Source organism: Hyperolius riggenbachi, chromosome 12 (assembly GCF_040937935.1).
Source record: "Hyperolius riggenbachi isolate aHypRig1 chromosome 12, aHypRig1.pri, whole genome shotgun sequence".
NCBI lineage: Eukaryota > Metazoa > Chordata > Amphibia > Anura > Hyperoliidae > Hyperolius > Hyperolius riggenbachi.
The window spans coordinates 87370148-87389997 of record NC_090657.1 but is presented as its reverse complement, the minus strand read 5'-3'; the positions used below and the strand labels follow the sequence as shown (position 1 = coordinate 87389997).

General features: G+C 44.0%; 1 protein-coding gene across 5 annotated transcripts in view; it reads left to right on the top strand.

Annotated features, from left to right (window-relative positions):
* EZH1 (enhancer of zeste 1 polycomb repressive complex 2 subunit) overlaps positions 1–19850 on the top strand; it is a 96608-nt gene that overhangs the window by 37376 nt on the left and 39382 nt on the right. For 2 of the 5 annotated variants that reach the window (XM_068262308.1, XM_068262307.1), the window contains exons 10-13: positions 4313–4351; positions 6701–6803; positions 9627–9790; positions 12721–12812. In XM_068262308.1, the coding sequence (XP_068118409.1) occupies positions 4313–4351; positions 6701–6803; positions 9627–9790; positions 12721–12812 (398 nt within the window). The remainder of the gene's footprint in view (positions 1–4312; positions 4352–6700; positions 6804–9626; positions 9791–12720; positions 12813–19850) is intronic. The other 3 variants (XM_068262311.1, XM_068262310.1, XM_068262309.1) reach the window with 2 other exon arrangements.

Below are 19850 nucleotides of genomic sequence, written 5' to 3'. Positions count from 1 at the left end.
CCGCCCACACCCTCAGAACGCCCTCAGACCCCAGCCCTGATCACCTCGCCAGTGCATTTCTTGCATCTATTCTCCCCTCTAATCACACCCTGATCACCTATCAATCACCCCGTCACCACCTGTCACTGCTACCCATCAGATCAGACCCTAAACTGCCCCCTGCGGGCACCCAAACACCCACCCACACCCTCAGACCCCGCCTGAACACCTCTCCAGTGCATTATTTACATCTGTTCTCCCCTCTAATCACCCATCAATCACCCCTTGTCACTGCTACCCATCATACCCATCAGATCAGACCCACATCAGCCCCTTTGCGGGCACCCAATCATCCACCCACACCCTCGGATTGCCCTCAGAATCCCCCCCCCCCCCCCCGATCACCTCCCCAGTGCATTGCTTGCATCTATTCCCCCCCTCTTATCACACCTTGAGACACCCATCAATCTCCTCCTGTCACCACCTGTCACCCCCTAGCACACCTACCTATCAGATCAGGCCCTAATTTGCCCCGTGTGGGCTCCTGATCACTCGGCCAAACCCTCAGATCCCCCTCAGACCCCCTTCCGATCACCTCCCCAGTGCATTGATTGCATCTATTCTCCCCTCTAATCACCCCCTGAGACACCCATCAATCACCTCCTGTCACCTCCTAGCATTCCTATCCATCAGATCAGGCCCTAATCTGCCACCTGCGGGCTTCTGATCACCCGGCCAAACCCTCACCCGCCCCACCGAAGTGACAGAATTTTTTTTCCTGATCACTGCTGGTCTCTACGACTTAATTGTCGCTGAGACCAACCGTTATGCCACACAATACGCAACCGCCAATCCAAGAAGCTACCATGTCCAGCCTTTTCGGTGGAAACCACTCCAAGTTTCCGAACGTAACATTTTTTGGGGCCTTCTCCTTAACATGGGTCTAGTCAAAAAGAATGTATTGCGGTCTTATTGGTCTACGCACCCAATACATCATATGCCCATGTTCTCTGCTGCCATGTCCAGGTCACGATTTGAGAACATCCTGCGCTTCCTGCACTTCAGTGCCAATACAGCCTGTCATCTTATGACCTGCTTATGACCGGTTCCACAAAATTCGGCCCCTCATAGACCACCTGTCATCAAAATTTGCAGATGCTTATACCCCTGTACAGGCATTTTGAGGCATTTGGTTTCCAGACTACTCCTCACGGTTTTGGGTCCTTAAAATGCCAGGGCAGTATAGGAACCCCACCAAGTGACCCCATTTTAGAAAGAAAACACCCCAAGATATTCCGTTAGGTGTATGATGAGTTCATAGAAGATTTTATTTTTTTGTCACAAGTTAGTGGAAAATTACACTTTGTGAAAAAAAAAAAAAAAAACAATAAAAATCAATATCCGCTAACTTGTGACAAAAAATAAAATCTATGAACTCACCATACTACTAACGGAATACCTTGGGGTGTCTTCTTTCTAAAATGGGGTCACTTGTGGGGTTCCTATACTGCCCTGGCATCAGGGCCGGTGCTACCATAAAGGCAAAGGAGGCAGCTGCCCCAGGGCCCCAGAGCTTGTAGGGGCCCCCAGTGGCTACAAGAGGAAAAAATTTTTTTTCAAATCGGCCTTATAGTTTTTGAGAAAATCGATTTTAAAGTTTCAAAGGAAAAAAAATACACATTTAAAAACCTGCCGACTTTAATGGTTAATAGCAAATCCACCTTAAATGCTAGAAACCCTAAATTTGCAGGATATGTTAAGGAGATCATTAGGAATAAGAGGAAAAACAATTTTTCAAAAAGACCTTATAGTTTTTGAGAACATCGATTTTAAAGTTTCGAAGGAAAAAAGTATACTTTCAAATGTGGTAAATGTCACTTTTAGTAGCAAACCTAACGGCAGTGTAATTTTACATGCATCAAACGAAAGCGCAATAAATTTCCTGACGGGGTTACCAGGGGGTCCATATGCAGCCGCAGCGCTTTGGCCAGGGATCGCTATACAGCCGCAATATGGCTGTATGAAGATCCCTGGCATTTCTTCCTATTTTCTAATTATTTTTTTTTATGTTTAGAGTGTGGGAATTTTTTTTTTAATTATGTGGGGTCCCCCCTCCTGAAACTTTTTAACCCCTTGTCCCCCATGCAGGCTGGGATAGCCAGAATGTGGAGCTCCGACCGATTGGGACTTCACACCCTGACTATACCAGCTGCAAAAAAGGTCCCCTAATGCCGATTTTTGTTCCGGGGTATATGTTGGGGGGCCCCCCAGGTTTATTTTGCCCTGGGGCCCCATTGTTGCTTAAACCGGCCCTGCCTGGCATTTTAGGGGCCCTAAACCGTGAGGAGTAGTCTAGAAACCAAATGCCTCAAAATGACCTACGAATAGGACGTTGGGCCCCTTAGCGCACCTAGGCTGCAAAAAAGTGTCACACGTGTGGTATCGCCGTACACAGGAGAAGTAGTATAATGTGTTTTGGGGTGTATTTTTACACATACCCATGCTGGGTGGGAGAAATATCTCTGTAAACGACAATTTTTTGTTTTTTTTTTACTCACAATTGTCCATTTACAGAGATATTTCTCCCACCCAGCATGGGTATGTGTAAAAATACACCCCAAAACACACTATACTATTTCTCCTGAGTACGGCGATACCACGTGTGACACTTTTTTTGCAGCCTAGGTGCGCTAAGGGGCCCAACGTCCTAATCACAGGTCATTTTGAGGCATTTGGTTTCTAGACTACTCCTCACGGTTTAGGGCCCCTAAAATGCCAGGGCAGTATAGGAACCCCACAAGTGACCCCATTTTAGAAAGAAGACACCCCAAGGTATTCCGTTAGTAGTATGGTGAGTTCATAGAAGATTTTATTTTTTGTCACAAGTTAGCGCATATTGATTTTTATTGTTTTTTTCACAAACTGTCATTTTCCACTAACTTGTGACAAAAAATAAAATCTTCTATGAACTCACCATACTCTTAACGGAATACCTTGGGGTGTCTTTTTTCTAAAATGCGGTCACTTGTGGGGTTCCTATACTGCCCTGGCATTTTAGGGGCCCTAAAGCGTGAGGAGTACTCTAGAAACCAAATGCCTGAAAATGACCTATGAAATCCTAAAGGTACTCATAGGACGTTGGGCCCCTTAGCGCACCTAGGCTGCAAAAAAGTGTCACACATGTGGTATTGCCGTACTCAGGAGAAGTAGTATAATGTGTTTCAGGGTGTATTTTTACACATACCCATGCTGGGTGGGAGAAATCACTCTGTAATGGACAATTGTGAGTAAAAAAAATTAAAAAAAATCTCATTTACAGAGATATTTCTCCCACCCAGCATGAGTATGTGTAAAAATACACCCCAAAACACATTATACTATTTCTCCTGAGTAGGGCGATACCACATGTGTGACCCCTTTTTGCAGCCTAGGTGCGCTAAGGGGCCCAAAGTCCTATGAGCACCTTTAGGTTTTACAGGGGTGCTTACAATTTAGCACCCCCAAAATGCCAGGACAGTAAACACACCCCACAAATGACCCCATTTTGGAAAGTAGACACCCCAAAGTATTCAGAGAGGGGCATGGTGAGTCCGTGGCAGATTTAATTTTTTTTTATCACAAGTTAGCAGAAATGGAAACTTTTTTTTCCGCCATAGTGCCCCTTTAAGTCTCTCTTTTAAATGAAGCATTCTACTATTCTTTTTCTTTAATGTCAAGACACAACATATTACACAGTCAAGTTACAAACTTGCATACAAAAGAACAACACAATACGATACAGATGCTCTGTTCCCATGGGATGGTTGTTCCCATGGAACATGGGATGGTTTTCCAGCCTATCAGATGCTCCCACGTCTTGGCAAACGTCAGTGGGTAGAACAGTGTGAAATCTAACCCCAGCCAGACGTGATGGGCAGCGGACAGCCCATGAAATAACTTCTGAGACCTGAAAATAACTTGCATGACTTTTTGACATTTTCATAATGGGAGCAACCATATTGTTTAGCTCTTAGGGTTTGGGATTCCATCTTATGATTTACCCCATGCTTGTACTTGCATATGCACATGCATATTTTAGACTCTTCACAGAAGCTTTGGGGATGAATTTTACTGGTAAAGCGCCCTATTTCTTGGTAAAAGAATAGTACTTGTGTACATTATGTAACAAAAGCAACATAGGAATTAGAACAGAGGTGTAGGTCTGCCATAAGTTTGTGGTTTAGAACTGCCAACGTCAAGAACCTGTGTGGATACCTGCATGCTGTTGCATGTCCAGCAACTGATTATAGTAACCATGTTTTTTTTTTATCCTCCCATCTGTATTATCCATTAGTAGCAGAGGACCCTGCACAAATGACTTTACACTATAAAGGTAAATACAGGTGAAACTTGAATACAAAAGTCCATTTATTTCAGTAATTCAACTTAAAGGGAACCTAAACTGAGAAGGATATGGATTTTTCCTTTTAAATAATACCAGTTGCCTGACTCTCCTGCTGATCCTGTGTCTCTAATACTTTTAGCCACAGCTCCTCAACAAGCATGCAGATCAGGTGCTCTGACTGAAGTCAGACTGGATTAGCTGTATGCTTGTTCAGGGGCTGTGGCTAAAAGTATTAGAGGCACGGGAACAGCAGGAGAGTCAGGCAACTGGTATTATTTAAAAGGAAAAATCCATATCCTTCTCAGTTTAGGTTCACTTTAAAAGGTGAAACTAATATATGAAGTAGGAACCCTTTGCTGGTGTTTTGGATTAATTGGCTGATTAGAGTCTGACACTTTGAGCCTGGAATATTGAGCATTTTTACAATATTGTAATGGTCTGTAAGCCATAATCATCCAATTTATAACAAATAAAGCCTTAAAGAAAACCTGTAACGAAGAAAAGCTTCCCTGGGGAGTACTAACCTCGGGTGGGGGAACCCTCCGGATCCTATCGAGGCTTCCCCCGTCCTCCTGTGTCCCACGGCGGCGGCGAAAAGATATGTAAATATTTACCATTTCGGCTCTAGCACAGTATCGGCTCTCCGCTCGGTGATAGGCGGAAATAGCCGATCGCTGTCTGGCCGCTCTCCTGCGCAGGCGCAAGTCGCCTGCGTAGTGGAGCGGACCCGACAGAGATCGGCTATTTTCACCTATCTCCGTGCTGAAAGCCGGAACAGTTCCTCCCACTAGAGCCAGGTAGGGGAAATATAGCAAGCCTTGTCAGGCTTGTCGAGCACGGATTGCGGGACGCTTCGGGGGATTTGGCGCTGGATTGCCTGCAGCTACAGGGGAGGGGGAAGCCTCATTGGGACCCTGAGGCTTCCCTCTCCTGAGGTGAGTACCCCCAGGGGAACTTTTTTTTGTTACAGAGTCTCTTTAAATGGAACCTTAATTCTAAAAAATAAAAAATTAGTTTTACTTACCTGGGGCATCTACCAGCCCCCTGCAGCAGTCCTGTACTCTCGCAGTCACTCATGGCTCATCCGGTCCCCTGCTGCCAGCTAGTTTCGTTTTTGCTGACTCGGAGTCGTCAGGCCGCCGCGCGTACCTTTGCACGCCCCTTTGCACGCCTTCACGCTGGTGCAGGAAGCTATCTCGGACATTAACATGTCTCCTCCGGTCCCCTGCTGCCAGCTAGTTTCGTTTTTGCTGACTCGGAGTCGTCAGGCCGCTGCGCGTACCTTTGCACGCCCCTTTGCACGCCTTCACGCTGGTGCAGGAAGCTATCTCGGACATTAACATGTACATTTTAATTTTTACACGTAAAAATGTACTTGTTAATGTCCGCGACAGCTTCCTGCACTAGCGGGAATGCATGTAAAGGTAGGCGTGGCGACCCACCGATTCCGAGTTGGCATAAATGAAACTAGCTCGCGGCGGGGGACCGGAGCTGCAGGAAGGGGAGTGAATAATTGCTGCACTTGGGGGCCTGGAGGAGTTATTGGCTGCAATACTTTATGCAGTGCAGTCATTAACCCCTCCTGGTCCCCAAGTGCAGCGATTAACTTTGCTGGGTAGCCTTATACTTAAAGAGGAACTCCAGCCTAAACAAACATACTGTCGTTAAGTTACATTAGTTATGTTAACTAAAATAGATAGGTAATATAATCTCTTACCATCACTGTTTTAAAAGAGCAGGCAAATGTTTGATTTCATGATGGCAGCCATCTTTTTGGTTAAAAGGAGGTGACAGGGAGCATGAGACACAGTTCCAACTGTCCTGTGTTCTGAGCACCTCCCCCAGTTGCTAGGCAACGTGAATAACAACATAGGAAATCCCATCATGCTCTGCACAGCATCAGGGGAAAAAAGCCCGGGCTTTTTTTCTTTGAGGGGTGAAGCTTAGCTAAAAATGCAGCTAGAAATGATGCTTTGGTAAGAAAAACAATGTTCTGATGCTGTGAAACACCAAGCCTTTTCAGTTCTGCTGAGTAGATTTTTAGTCCAGAGGTTGACTTTAAGTCAATAAAAAATTCCAGCTTAAGAGGTTTGAATATTGGAGTCGACTTATACACAAGGTCGACTTGTATTCAAGTATATACGGTATTTCATATATTAATTTCACCTTTTAAGTTAAAATACTGAAATAGATATACTTTTGCAAAATTTTCAAATCTTTCAAGTTCCACCTCTTCCATGAACCTGTTGTTTTGAACATTCTTAATATCAGTAATAATAATAGTTTTTGAGGTTTACGTCTAATGATATTGGTTATTTTGGTTTATGTTACTTCCAGGAGGTAAAAGAATCTGTAAGAGCAACCCTCCAAGTGATCTGATCTTCAGTGCAATCTCTGCTGTGTTTCCAGAGAGGGGCTTTCCAGAGGAGGTCAAAGAAAGGTAGGGTATGTTGTAAGAGGTTACTGCAGACACATTCAGTTCATTTTCTTCAGATTATTTACTGTCAGTACCAGGCTATGGTTGCCCCAGTAAAACTGTAGTCATGTGTATTTTGTTTCCTTAATTGCTTAAATCTAATTTCAACCAAACCTTTTCTGTTAGCATTGCAGATAGTTTGGAAAGGTTGGTACCAAGTTCCAGTGGCTACAGTGCAAAGTATTATTATAAAATACAAGATGTACTGCACTGTGGAAAATCTCAGAGCACGTGGTCGGAAGCTAAAAGTGACACCTGTGCTGGCCAGGAGGATAGTGTGAGAGGTGAAAAAGACTCCAAGGATTACCACCAAGGTCATCCTGGTCAATCTAGGCTCTGCTTGTGGCAATGTCTCAAGGCAGACAATCCAACGGACGCTGCACTCTGCTGGGTTCCATAGATGCAGACCAACTAGGATGCCGCTTCTCCAGATAAGGCACACAAAAGCTTGCTTGGCCTTGCAAATGCTCACCTGGACAAAGAAGAAGACTTCTGGTCATCTGTGTTATGGTCAGAAGAAACAAAAATTCAATTGTTTGGTCACAATGATGTTTGCTTCATTTGTTGTAAAAAAAAGGAGAAGCCTTAAATCCAAAGAACACCATCCCCACTGTCAAGCATGATGGTGGTAACCTAATGCTTTGGGGGAGGGGGGGGGTTCAGCCAATGGACTAGGGAACCTAATCATAGTAAACGGCACCATGAAAAAAGAGCAATACATGAGGATTCTCAACGACAACATCAGGCACTCTGCAGAGAAACTTGGCCTTGGGTACCAGTGGACATTTCAGCATGACAGTGACCCAAAACACACAGCAAAAGTGGTGAAGAAATGGTTAGCAGACAACAACATTAACGTTTTGAAGTGGCCCAGCCAGAGTCCTGACTTGAATCCAGTTGAGAATCTGTGGAGGGAGCTAAACATGGCCGTTTCTACGGCCATGCGGGGCGTGCCGCTGCCCGGGGCGCTGCTGGGGGGGCGCTGTGATGGAGGGGGAGCCGCAGCCGCGGGGAGGGCAGCCCGACCTCTCCCTCCCTTCCTCTCCCCGGGCCGCCCTCCCTGCGATCCCCCCTCAGACGCAGAGTAATGCAGCAGGGAAGCGCTATGCAAAACTACTCACCTCGCTGGCTCCAAGCGCTGCTCTCTCGACGCCAGTCTCCTCTCTGCCTACACGCTGATACACACACACGCTGCTTCCTGTTTAGCAGCGTGTGTGTGTATCAGCGTGTAGGCAGAGAGGAGACTGGCGGCGAGAGAGCAGCGCTTGGAGCCAGCGAGGTGAGTAGTTATGCATAGCGCCCACGATCTACCCAGGAGTCCTTCGCGATCTACTGGTAGATCGCGATCGACACATTGGGCACCCCTGTGTTATGGGTTAATGGCCATTAAATGGTGACTGGAAAATTCCCTTGATCACAGAGGACAAGCAGGATGTAGGAGAGTAGAAAGAGATTGAGGAGTAGACTACACAGGAGGTAAGTATGACTTGAGAAAGTTTATTTTGACTTTTAATTTTCAGTTCAGGTTTTCTTTAACCATTTCAGCCGCCCAGACGTGAAGCTCACGTCCGGGCGGATGCTCAGCTGCGCTCTCCCGCTCCCACGCGCTGCTGCGCGTGATCGCGGGCGCGCCCCCGTGTCCCCGCTGTGTCCACCGGTAGCCCTGGGATCAGTTAAAGGGAACATCCCTGTCCCCCGTAGAAAAACCGAAGCGCTCACCCGTGAGGCTTTGGCTCTTCTGCCCGGAAAAATGCATCCCCCTTGTACTTCCGCATAGTGAGAAGTACAAGGAGGGAAACCAAAAATGAAGGTGGCCATCTTGTGGCCAAATAGTAAAACTACATCAACACATTTTCTACATTTAAATTTACACATCTAACAACATTAAAAAATAGCTGTTTATGTCCCACACCAAAATATTCCCCAAATAAAATTTTTAATGGAAAAAAAAATTACAAATAAAAAAATACATAAATAGTTACCTAAGGGTCTGAACTTTTTAAATATGCATTTGAAGGGGGTATACTACAAACATTTTTTAAATTATAAGCTTGTAAATAGTGATGGACGCAAAACGGAAACAATGCACCTTTATTTCCAAATAAAATATTGGCGCCATACATTGTGATAGGGACAAAATTTAAATGGTATAATAACAGAGACATACGGGCAAATAAAATACATAGGTTTTAATCATGGTAGCATGGATTATTTTAAAGCTATAATGGCCGAAAACTGAGAAATAATGAATTTTTTCCATTTTTTTTCTTATTAATTCTGTTAAAATGCATTTACAGTAAAGTGGCTCTCAGCAAAATGTACCAACCAAAGAAAGCCCAATTAGTGGCGGAAAAAACAAGAAATAGATCAATAAATTGTGATAAGTAGTGATAAAGTTATTAGCGAATTAATGGGAGGTGAAAATTGCTCCGATGCATAAGGTGAAAAATCCCCGCGGGATGAAATGGTTAAGTCAAAATTAACCAGGGGTATGAATAATTATGGGCAGCACTGTAAGGTACATTAACTTCTGCTGTGGACTGCCTCCACCATAGACGTCAGGACAGTTTTGCATTTTGGAAAATTGTTCCCTCATCCCTAAGGCTTACACCACTTCGATGTTATCTGAAGGACTACCTGTGTCCAGAGTATATTCACTCAATTTACCATTCTACTACATAGATTTAGTTAGATTGCACAATCAAGATTGTATCATTGAAGACAAACTGTTGTTAACCGACACAAACAAACTGTTCATGGATAACTGAATGTCAACTTTTGTCATAGATACAAGGAACTGACTGCCGTATCAGATCCCAATGCTCTTCCACCACAATGCACGCCAAATATTGATGGCCCCTGTGCTAAGTCTGTTCCAAGAGAGCAGTCCCTGCACTCCTTCCATACGCTGTTCTGTCGCCGTTGTTTTAAATATGACTGCTTCCTGCACCGTAAGTTAACTCTTATGATGTGTTTTATACGTGAGACTAATGTATTGCTTTTTTTATTTTTGGGGTGGGAGGGAGGCGCCCCTAAAAGTATAACCTGCTTAAAAACAGTATTTAAAAGGTAAGAGGAACTTACCTCAGGATGTCACATACTGTAGTTTAGGGTAAAAGAAAGGTAGTTTACTTGTAAATATAAACACCAGACAAGGCATTTCACGGGAGTCAACCTGCTTCCCCAGATCAGTAAATAGTGTCTTAAAGTGAGTTTTGCATAGCTTGGAGCTTACCTTACCTGGCTTGAAGCTTACCTTTAAACTGTTTATAACTGTTTTATACTTTTTAGGAGGCCTCCCTACCAAGTTCCTATGGGGATGGTTATTAGTTTGGGCCACTAATTGTCTTCCCCCTTAGTGGCCCTAAATAGACTTGTAAATCCACAAGTGTGATTGGATACATCACACCCAAAGCTTATATATCATGGTTGCCGTTCCGCAACTCAGGTTTGTGAGTACCACTTTTATTGGTCTTATTTATACCGTGTGCATAACTATACTACAACATAAGAAGCTCCGGGTCTCTCCTATGCTTTTTCTCTCTTTCTGGAAGGTCCAATAGTAATATGGAGGCTGCCATATTTATTTCCTTTTAAAGGAAACCAGAACCCAAAGCATTAGGAGAAACGGGGGAGCAGGCATGAATGGGGAGCTGTCCCGATGCCCACCGCTTCCCCCATTCTTCATCACTGCGCCTGCGCTGGCCTGGCTGGGCGCATCCTATAGCCCATGGCCGGGAGCTCTCTGCGCATGATATCACAATTACGGCATGCTCAGAGCGCTCCCGACCTTGGTCGCGTGCTTTAGGAGGCGAGCAGCCCGGCCAGCATAGGCACAGTGATGCCCGACACCGGTGGCCCAGAAATGGCTGCCAGGGGGCATTTAGGTATGAAAAGAGGGGGGCAGAGAAGAACAGGGGGAGTGGTTGACATCAGGACAGCTCCCCATTCATGCCTGCTCCCCCTGTGTTTCCTAATGCTTTGGGCTCTGGTATTCTCTAAAGGGACTCCGAGCAGTGCAGTACTATGGAAAGATGCATACCATTTTGAAGCTCTCTTTCTCCTCTTTCCAAAGATATATAAACCACCACCCTACGCCTTTTAGTTTTCAATACAAGGAACCCAGGGGGATATAATTACAAACATCATGACGGTAGGTGTGAGGATATAATTAATTCGTTGTGGGTATGCTTGAAGGCATACCCACAGGCACTGCTCAGAGTCCCTTTTAACAATACCAGTTGCCTGGCAGTCCTGCTGATCCTCTGCCTCTAATACTTTCAGGCACAGACCCTGAACAAGCATGCAGCAGATCAGGTGTTTCTGAAATTATCTGACAAGACTAGCTGCATGCTGTCCCAATGACAGGTTTGCATTAAAGTTACACAGTGGTGCAGTAATATGTTAATAGTGCCAGATTTCTATTATGTTCTGTATACAGTATATTTCTTTTTTTCTATTAGTGCTGTAGAAAAAAAGATCACTTTTATACACTGGTATCCTACCTAATTAAAGGCAAGTGTCCCTGCGTCCTGACCTTGGTCCTGTCCCTGTGTCAGTGCTTTTGCACTACTGTGCATGTCCTGCACTGACAGCCGTTGAGACATGACGCAGGACAGACCGGGGGGCGGACCGCGGGTGCACGCGCGATGGGCGGGCGGGTGCGTGGTGGTGACAGACCTAGAGCCCGTTTATAAATGGGCTTAGGTCACTAGTTGTTAAAATGAAGATGAAATATATGCTTGCTGAAAAAGTTAACGTTGAAAGCAAAATACATTTCAATGGGATTACTTTTACGTAACAGACGACAAAATGGATGTGTATACCAGAGGCTTATTTGAAGAGGAGATGAGCATTAACCACTTAATGACCACAGGCTTACACCTCCATAGTGACCAGGCTATTTTTTAGAATTAAGTGCTCTGCAACTTTAATAGCTTCCTCCAGAGCCATACAGTGCAGCTCACACATGAACACCCCCCTTCTGCCCACCAACAGAGCTTTCTGTTGGTGGGCTCTGATCGCTGCTTCAGGCTTTACTTTTGTTTTATATTCATTTATTTGTTTTTTTTAATTAAAAATTAAAAATTTTTAATGTATTTTTTCTCCCCTCCCCCCGTCAGCCAATCAGCCTATGAGAGCCGATCGCGATTGGAGTCTCTCCAGGGGACAGTTGAGTGACAGGGCTGTCCCCAGTACAGCGCTGCATTAGATCGCAGTGCTGTACAAACAAAAGAAACAGACACTCCTTTTTTTCAGTCTGCTAGTGGCAATATACATATTTTTGAGTCGGCCATGTATCGACAGGAGAAATTTGAGCGTATGACCACCTTAAGGAAAGTTTAGAACTCCTTTGTAGTTTTTTTTTATTTTTTTATTAATATTATTGTAAAGTGGGAAGCCTTATACAGCAGTAATAACCTGATAGAATGTTGTCCTTTATTTTACCTCCCTTAACAATCCAAGTATTTGGGGGTATTTCAACAGGTACTTATCACTGGATACACAGCAATAAAATATTCACAGGAGTTTGTTAATAGTAAGATTTTTGGCTATTATGCTTCACTCCTGCCTGGCATGTATAGTGGTGCCAACTGACTGCAGCCAGTGAAATATCTGAAGAAGGCACTCAGCCAAATGTCTTAATTCTTATCTGAACAAGTTAATCCAGCTGGAGCTTTGAGTCCGTCAGAAGAAAAGCGCAATATAAATGTTCTGTGTCTGTCCGTCAGTGGCATATCTCCATTATAGCCGGTGGATGGAGTAGAATGAAGAAGTTTACCATTTTAAAGCTATGAAGCCAACATTGGGCTGAATGTTTAGATCTGTTTCTTATTTGTGTCATTTTTTTATTAAGTAATTCCATTATCTTGTATTTCAGCTTTTCATGCAAGTCCCAACATGTGCAGGAGGCGAAACCGAGAAATTAAGATTGAGACTGAACCGTGTGGCAATCACTGTTTTCTGTGGCTGGTGGGTGTTATTTTAAAATCATTGTTTCAAATCTGATTTTTTTTTTTTTTATGTTTTTCTTAAAGTGAACCTCCAGACTAAAAATCGACTCAGCAGCACTGAAAAGGCCTGGTGTTTCTATAACAGTTTCACAGCTTCAGAACTTTGTTTCTCTTATACAAGCCTCATTTTTAGCTGCACAGAAGAAAACTGCCCGGGCAGTTTTCCCCTTATGCTGTGCAAAGCATGATGGGATTTCTGATGTTGTTCTCGTTCTGCTGTTTTGGTGCAATTATTTTTTTTACATTTTGAATTTGACATTTGAAGCCTAGTGTGTGCAGCTGGGAGGGGTTATCAGGACACAGGACAGTTGAAACTGTGTCTCATGCTCCCTGTCACCTCCTTTCAACCAAAAAGATGGCTGCCCCCATGACAAAGATGGCAGCCCCCATAAATCACAAACATTTGCCTGTTCTTTTAAAACAGGGTGGGTAAAAGATTATATTACCTATCTATTCTAATTGACATAACTAATGTAACTTAATAACAGTATGTTTGTTTAGGCTGAAGTTCCCCTTTAAAGAGACTTTTCAGCCTTATTTCTTCTATCCTATAAGTTCCTATACCTGTTCTAATGTGCTCTGGATTACTGCAGCCTTTTCTAGTTGCACTGTCTCTGTAATATATCAAATCTTCTTTCCTTTGTCGGGCTTCCCACAGAGAAGAATGCCCTGTCGCTGCTGTGATAGGGAGAAGTTATGCATGCCCTCTGCAGGCCCCCTGCAGGCTCTGTTGTGTGTGTGCTTTGTTTATTCCTCACAGACAGGTCTCTGCTCTCTGCTTCAGCTTGTCATGCTGAGAGACAGTGAGAATCCCTGACAGGAGTGCAGATATTTCACTTTGCAATAAAAACTTGTAGTATACCGTAACATTTATTTATAACATTTATATATATATATATATATATATATATATATATATATATATATATATATATATATATATATATATATATATATATATATACACACACACACACACACACACACACACACACACACACACACACACACACACAGTGGCTTACAAAAGTATTCGGCCCCCTTGAAGTTTTCCTCATTTTGTCACATTACTGCCACAAACATGAATCAATTTTATTGGAATTCCACGTGAAAGACCAACACAAAGTGGTGTACACGTGAGAAGTGGAAGGAACCTCGTACATGATTCCAAACATTTTTTACAAATAAATAACTGCAAAGTGGGTTGTGCATAATTATTCAGCCCCCTGAGTCAATACTTTGTAGAACCACCTTTTGCTGCAATTACAGCTGCCAGTCTTTTAGGGTATGTCTCTACCAGCTTTGCAGATCTAGAGACTGAAATCCTTGCCCATTCTTCTTTGCAAAACAGCTCCAGCTCAGTCAGATTAGATGGACAGCATTTGTGAACAGCAGTTTTCAGATCTTGCCACAGATTCTCGATTACATTTAGATCTGGACTTTGACTGGGCCATTCTAACACATGGATATGTTTTGTTGTAAACCATTCCATTGTTGCCCTGGCTTTATGTTTAGGGTCGTTGTCCTGCTGGAGGGTGAACCTCCGCCCCAGTCTCAAGTCTTTTGCAGACTCCAAGAGGTTTTCTTCCAAGATTGCCCTGTATTTGGCTCCATCCATCTTCCCATCAACTCTGAACAGCTTCCCTGTCCCTGCTGAAGAGATGCACCCCCAGAGCGTGATGCTGCCACCACCATATTTGAAAATGGGGATGGTGTGTTCAGAGTGATGTGCAGTGTTAGTTTTCCGCCACACATAGCGTTTTGCATTTTGGCCAAAAAGTTCCATTTTGGTGTGATCTGACCAGAGCACCTTTTTTCCACATGTTTACTGTGTACCCCCACATGGCTTGTGGCAAACTGCAAACAGGACTTCTTATGCTTTCTGTTAACAATGGTTTTCTTCTTGCCACTCTTCCATGAAGGCCAACTTTGTGCAGTGCACGACTAATAGTTGTCCTATGGACAGATTCCCCCACCTGACCACCTGAGCTGTAGATATCTGCTGCTTGTCCAGAGTCACCATGGGCCTCTTGACTGCATTTCTGATCAGCGCTCTCCTTGTACGGCCTGTGAGTTTAGGTGGACGGCCTTGTCTTGGTAGGTTTACAGTTGTGCCATACTCCTTCCATTTCTGAATGATCGCTTGAATAGTGCTCTGTGGGATGTTCAGGGCTTTGGAAATCTTTTTGTAGCCTAAGCCTGCTTCTAAATTTCTCAATAACTTTATCCCTGACCTGTCTGGTGTGTTCTTTGGACTTCATGGTGTTATTGCTCCCAATATTCTCTTAGACAGCCTCTGAGGCCGTCACAGTTTTTCCCATTCATAAAACTTTGCAGGAAATTATTTCCTCTCAATGGCAAAATCCTGAGAGGCCCCTTTTTATACCTAAATCGGCTAAAAGGAAATATCCCTTTGCCCAGGCTGAAATGGATAAATTGCCAAAATGTCCTAAATTTGATGCTTCGCTGTCTAAATATTCGAAAGATTCTGATCTATCATTTGAGGACGCTGGTTTCCTCAAGGATGTGATGGATTAAAAAGTAAATACCCTTCTTAAAAAGGCCTGGGAATCAGCAGCCTTTGGCTTCATTCCAAGTATTTCAGCAACATGTATTTCTCGGAACCTTAGAATTTGGATGGATAATTTGGTCAATCAAATTTCTAATGGTGTCCCTTTAAAAGATTATGCGGCATCCTTACCTGTGGTGCATAGAGCGGTCGCCTTTTTAGCAGATGCGGTTACTGAACTTATTTGAGTTTCGGCTCGTACAACGGCGCTCATTAATTCCGCAAGGCATGCAGTTTGGCTGAAACCCTGGGAGGGAGACCAGTCTTCTAAGAACAGGCTGTGTTCCATCCCTTTTAAGAGGAATCTCCTTTTTAGCCCGGGTCTAGATGATGTTTTATCCCGTCCAGCTGAAAAGGGAAAGCAATTGTAACGATTGTGGAACTTTCTCCGTGATCAGCGCACAACGCGTGCGCTGACACGGCGGAAATCCTCCACAAGCGTGTAATTGCAGGCACCCAGCAAAAGGTGCTACGCACCCGTAGAGGGAAAATTCCTGTCGGCAGATGGCGCTGGGGAGTGCAGAGGAACCAATCCTCTGTACCTCCACAAATGCCAGACAGGAATTTGTACGAAGCGCAGAACGCAATCGCAAGAGAGGCGATTGAGAATGAGAACGAGCAAAGGGACAGGTTGTATGTGTGTGCGCCAACCTAGTCGCCACCCCGCGACAGTGCACACACAACAGCAGATATGAAACAGGAACGCGATCGCGAGAGGTGCGATCGCCAGACGTGACACAAGGCAGATCAGAACAGAATACGAGGTTAGCAAAGGCACAGCAAATAATACAATGAGGAGATACGGAAAATAACAAACGCTAGCTAACCGCGAACACCACACTCATTCGCAACAGTGCACGCGGTTATGCGCGGTCTCCACGTGATAAGCACAATAGAGACAAGCACGCCTAACTAACCATCGACAGACAAACCTGAAACAGAGGACGCGAACGCTTGCTTAACGGTTACCTCACCGCGCCTCCAGCAAGCGGTCGTAGCAGACAAGACAGACACATGAAAACAGGGACAAGCGAGAGATAGGATCCACAGCACTAGCGAAAGTGGCTAGCGCGATCCAGGAACAGAGTAGCAGAACAGAAGGATCCACAGCACTAGCGGAAAGTGGCTAGCGCGATCCAGGTACAGAGTAGCAGAACAGGAGGATCCACGGCGCTAGCAAAAAGTGGCTAGCGCGATCCAAAGAGACAGATCAGAAGAGATAGCTGGTAGCAACCGCTGCACCAGCTATACTCCAAGAACAGAGATCAGAACGATTTCCTTGTCGACCACCGCTGGGACAGGACAATCGCAACAGACAAACAAAAAAGATAAACAATCCTAACTGCACTAGGGAAAACCTGCCTAGCGCAGATTTAGGAATACTCTAAGCTGATCTTCAAACAGAGAGTAAGGCTGACACCCCACCAGGAGTGTTACATAGGACGAAATCCTTATGACCAGCGAAGCATTGTGGGAAAGACATAGTACTTATAGTACACGCCTCCAATGAATGTGGCCAGGCAATTTGCATGACAACGTATGCAAATTCCTCTGCAAGCACAAGCTGCAAAACTGACAGAAGCTCTTCTTTCCAGAGTCCTGCAGCATGCAAACCTACACAATGGTCAAAAAGCTGCCTGCCTGCACAGGCAGCTGAGCAAATCATCACAGCAATTCCCTAATAAAAAGAAGATTGTGAAGGGAAAGAAAGCTTTCGTCTCTATAAGACAGGATACATCCTCTCTCCTTGATAAAGCGAGGTGTCTCTCGCGGAACTAGTGGGATCTTGTCCTCTGAGGGGATTCCTTGTTCCCTGCTGTGCTGCTGAGATTGACTTTACTATTTCTGGGCTAAGTATCTCCTATATATTTTTTGCACTACTCCACTTTATGCTCTTTTCCCTATGGGCTGCTCCTTTGCCTAAAAATTTATTTTACTAGGCATCTTATCACTAGTAATACTGTATACTTGGATAGCAATTGTGCACTTTATTTCATAATCTTATATATGCGATATTTATTCGTGTGGGTTTTTTTTTTTTTTTATTGCACAGGTGTTTATTAGTCCTGCATCACATTAGGTTGTATACTGAACCCGGGTTCCCCCCCTGTTGGGCTCAATATTGAGCCTACTGTGGGGTTTTATATCTGACAGCAGCATTGTGTCATTATACAATATATTGCATTTAGAGTGATTGTTTCATATGCAGCAGGGATCATGTTGGAATATTTGCTTGGTTTTTAAATGGTTTTATTCTTAATTGAATCATCAGTACTGTGATTATTAATATACCCAATGTTGAATAAAGATTTTTGTTATACTTTTTCAAATTTTGCTGTGGGAGGTGCTATTTTTTAAGGGCTTTCTTCCTCTACCATATATAAGACAGGATACGGCTCAGTCAAAAAGTCGGAATGTGCAGAGGAAATGGTCCTTTCCGAAAGGAAGGGGTAGAGGAGGGTTAACTCTTGGTAAGGCAGAAACCCCCAAGTCTAATAAATGCCAGACTGCCAGTAGGGGGAAGACTATTTATTTTTGTTTCGAATAGGAGAAATTAAATCCCAATCGTTTTGTTTTTCAAATTATAAAACAAGGTTATTGTCTTCAGTTTTCCAGTCCTCGCCCTCAAAGAAAGTTTGTGAACTCAATTCCAAAAGATCCAGAAAAAGCCTGGAGTCTCGAATTGGAGATTCAGAAACTTTTAAAGAAAATAGTTATTGTTCCAATCCCCCATGAAGAGGAATTCCGGGGGTACTACTCCCATGTTTTTTTGGTGAAAAAAGCCAATGGGGAGTTCAGGTTTATTTTAAACCTGAAGTCTCTGAACCCGTTTTTGATTTACAAAAGATTCAGAATGGAGAGCATTTATACAGTGAGAGCTCTATTGAAGGGCAAGGAATACTTTGTCTCAATAGATCTTCGGGACGCCTTTCTTCATATTCCCATTTTTTTCCAGCCATCAAAGATTTTTGGGATTCGCAATCAAAGTCGATTCTCACATACCTCATTTCCAGTTTCAAGCCATGCCATTCGGGATAGCGACAGCACCCCGTATTTTCACAAAAGTGCTGGCAGAAGTAATGAAAGATTTAAGAGTTCAGGAAATCTCGATTGTTCCATATTTGGACGATCTCCTAGTGTTTGCAGAAACAAAGGAGCTAGTCATAGTCCACAGGGACATTGTGATCAGAACTTTATCACAGGTCGGGTGGATTGTGAACTACGAGAAATCAACCCTGACTCCTGTACAGGAGATTATGTTTCTGGGGTACAAGATAAACTCAGTGGGGAGGGAGCTCTTTCTGCCACCAGAGAAAATTTAGAAAATTCAGTCAGAGGTGAATATCCTAATCGGTCAAGAGATGTCTTCTCTTCGACTAATCGTGGGTGCTGGGTCTATTTTCAGCTTCAATTCCAACGGTCACTTGGGCCACACAGCAGAGATCTTCAAGCTCTGCTTTTGGAAAATTGGGACAAATCCAAAGATTCTCTGGATCTGCTAATCCCTAGTCCACAAAGGGTGAAGACCAGTCTGACCTGGTGGTTGAATCCCCAAAATCTGTCCAGGGGAATATTCTGGAGACAAAACGAATCCGATAAACGTTTTTATAGACGCAAGTTCATGGGGAATGGGGTGCAAACAGCATTGGGCAAATAATGCTCAGGGGAATTGGACTCCCTCCATAAGAAAAAAGTCGTCTAACTTCAAGGAACTGATAGCAGTCCAGGAAGCCCTTCTATCTTTTCAATTTTTGATAGAGGGGAATCACGTGTTAATTTTTTCGAACAACATCACTACAGTGGCATATCTGTCAAAACAGGGGGGTCAAAAGAACTCCTGTCCCTTTGTGCAGAGATTCTGATTTGGATAGAACCTCGAGTTCTAACTTTGTCTGCAGTACACATAAAAGGAGTCCTCAACATAGAGGCAGATTTTTTGAGCTGTCAGGAAGTGAACCAATCAGAATGGGAACTTCATTCAGAAGTCTTCCAGTTAGTAACAGAAAAATTTGGAATTCCGGAGGTGGATCTTTTCGCATCCCCGCGGAATTCAAAAGTGAAACGCTTTTTCTCCCTCCACAGATGCCAGAGGTCACTGGGGTTGGACGCACTGAGTTTCCCATGGGAATTCAACCTAGGTTACGCATTCCGTCCTATAATACTTCTTCCGCAAGTCCTAGTGAAACTTCAGAGAGAGAAAGTGAAGTTAATTATAATAGCACCTCAATGGCCAAAGAGGCCATGGTATGCGACTCTACTGAAATTGTCAATGGAGCCTCTGTTTCCATTGCCAGTTCGTCCAGATCTTCTCTTTCAAGGCCCGTTGAATCACCCCAGTGCACAATTATTCAATCTGGCAGCCTGGATCCTGAGAGAAGCACCCCCAGAGCATGATGTTGCCACCACCATATTTGACAGTGATCCTAG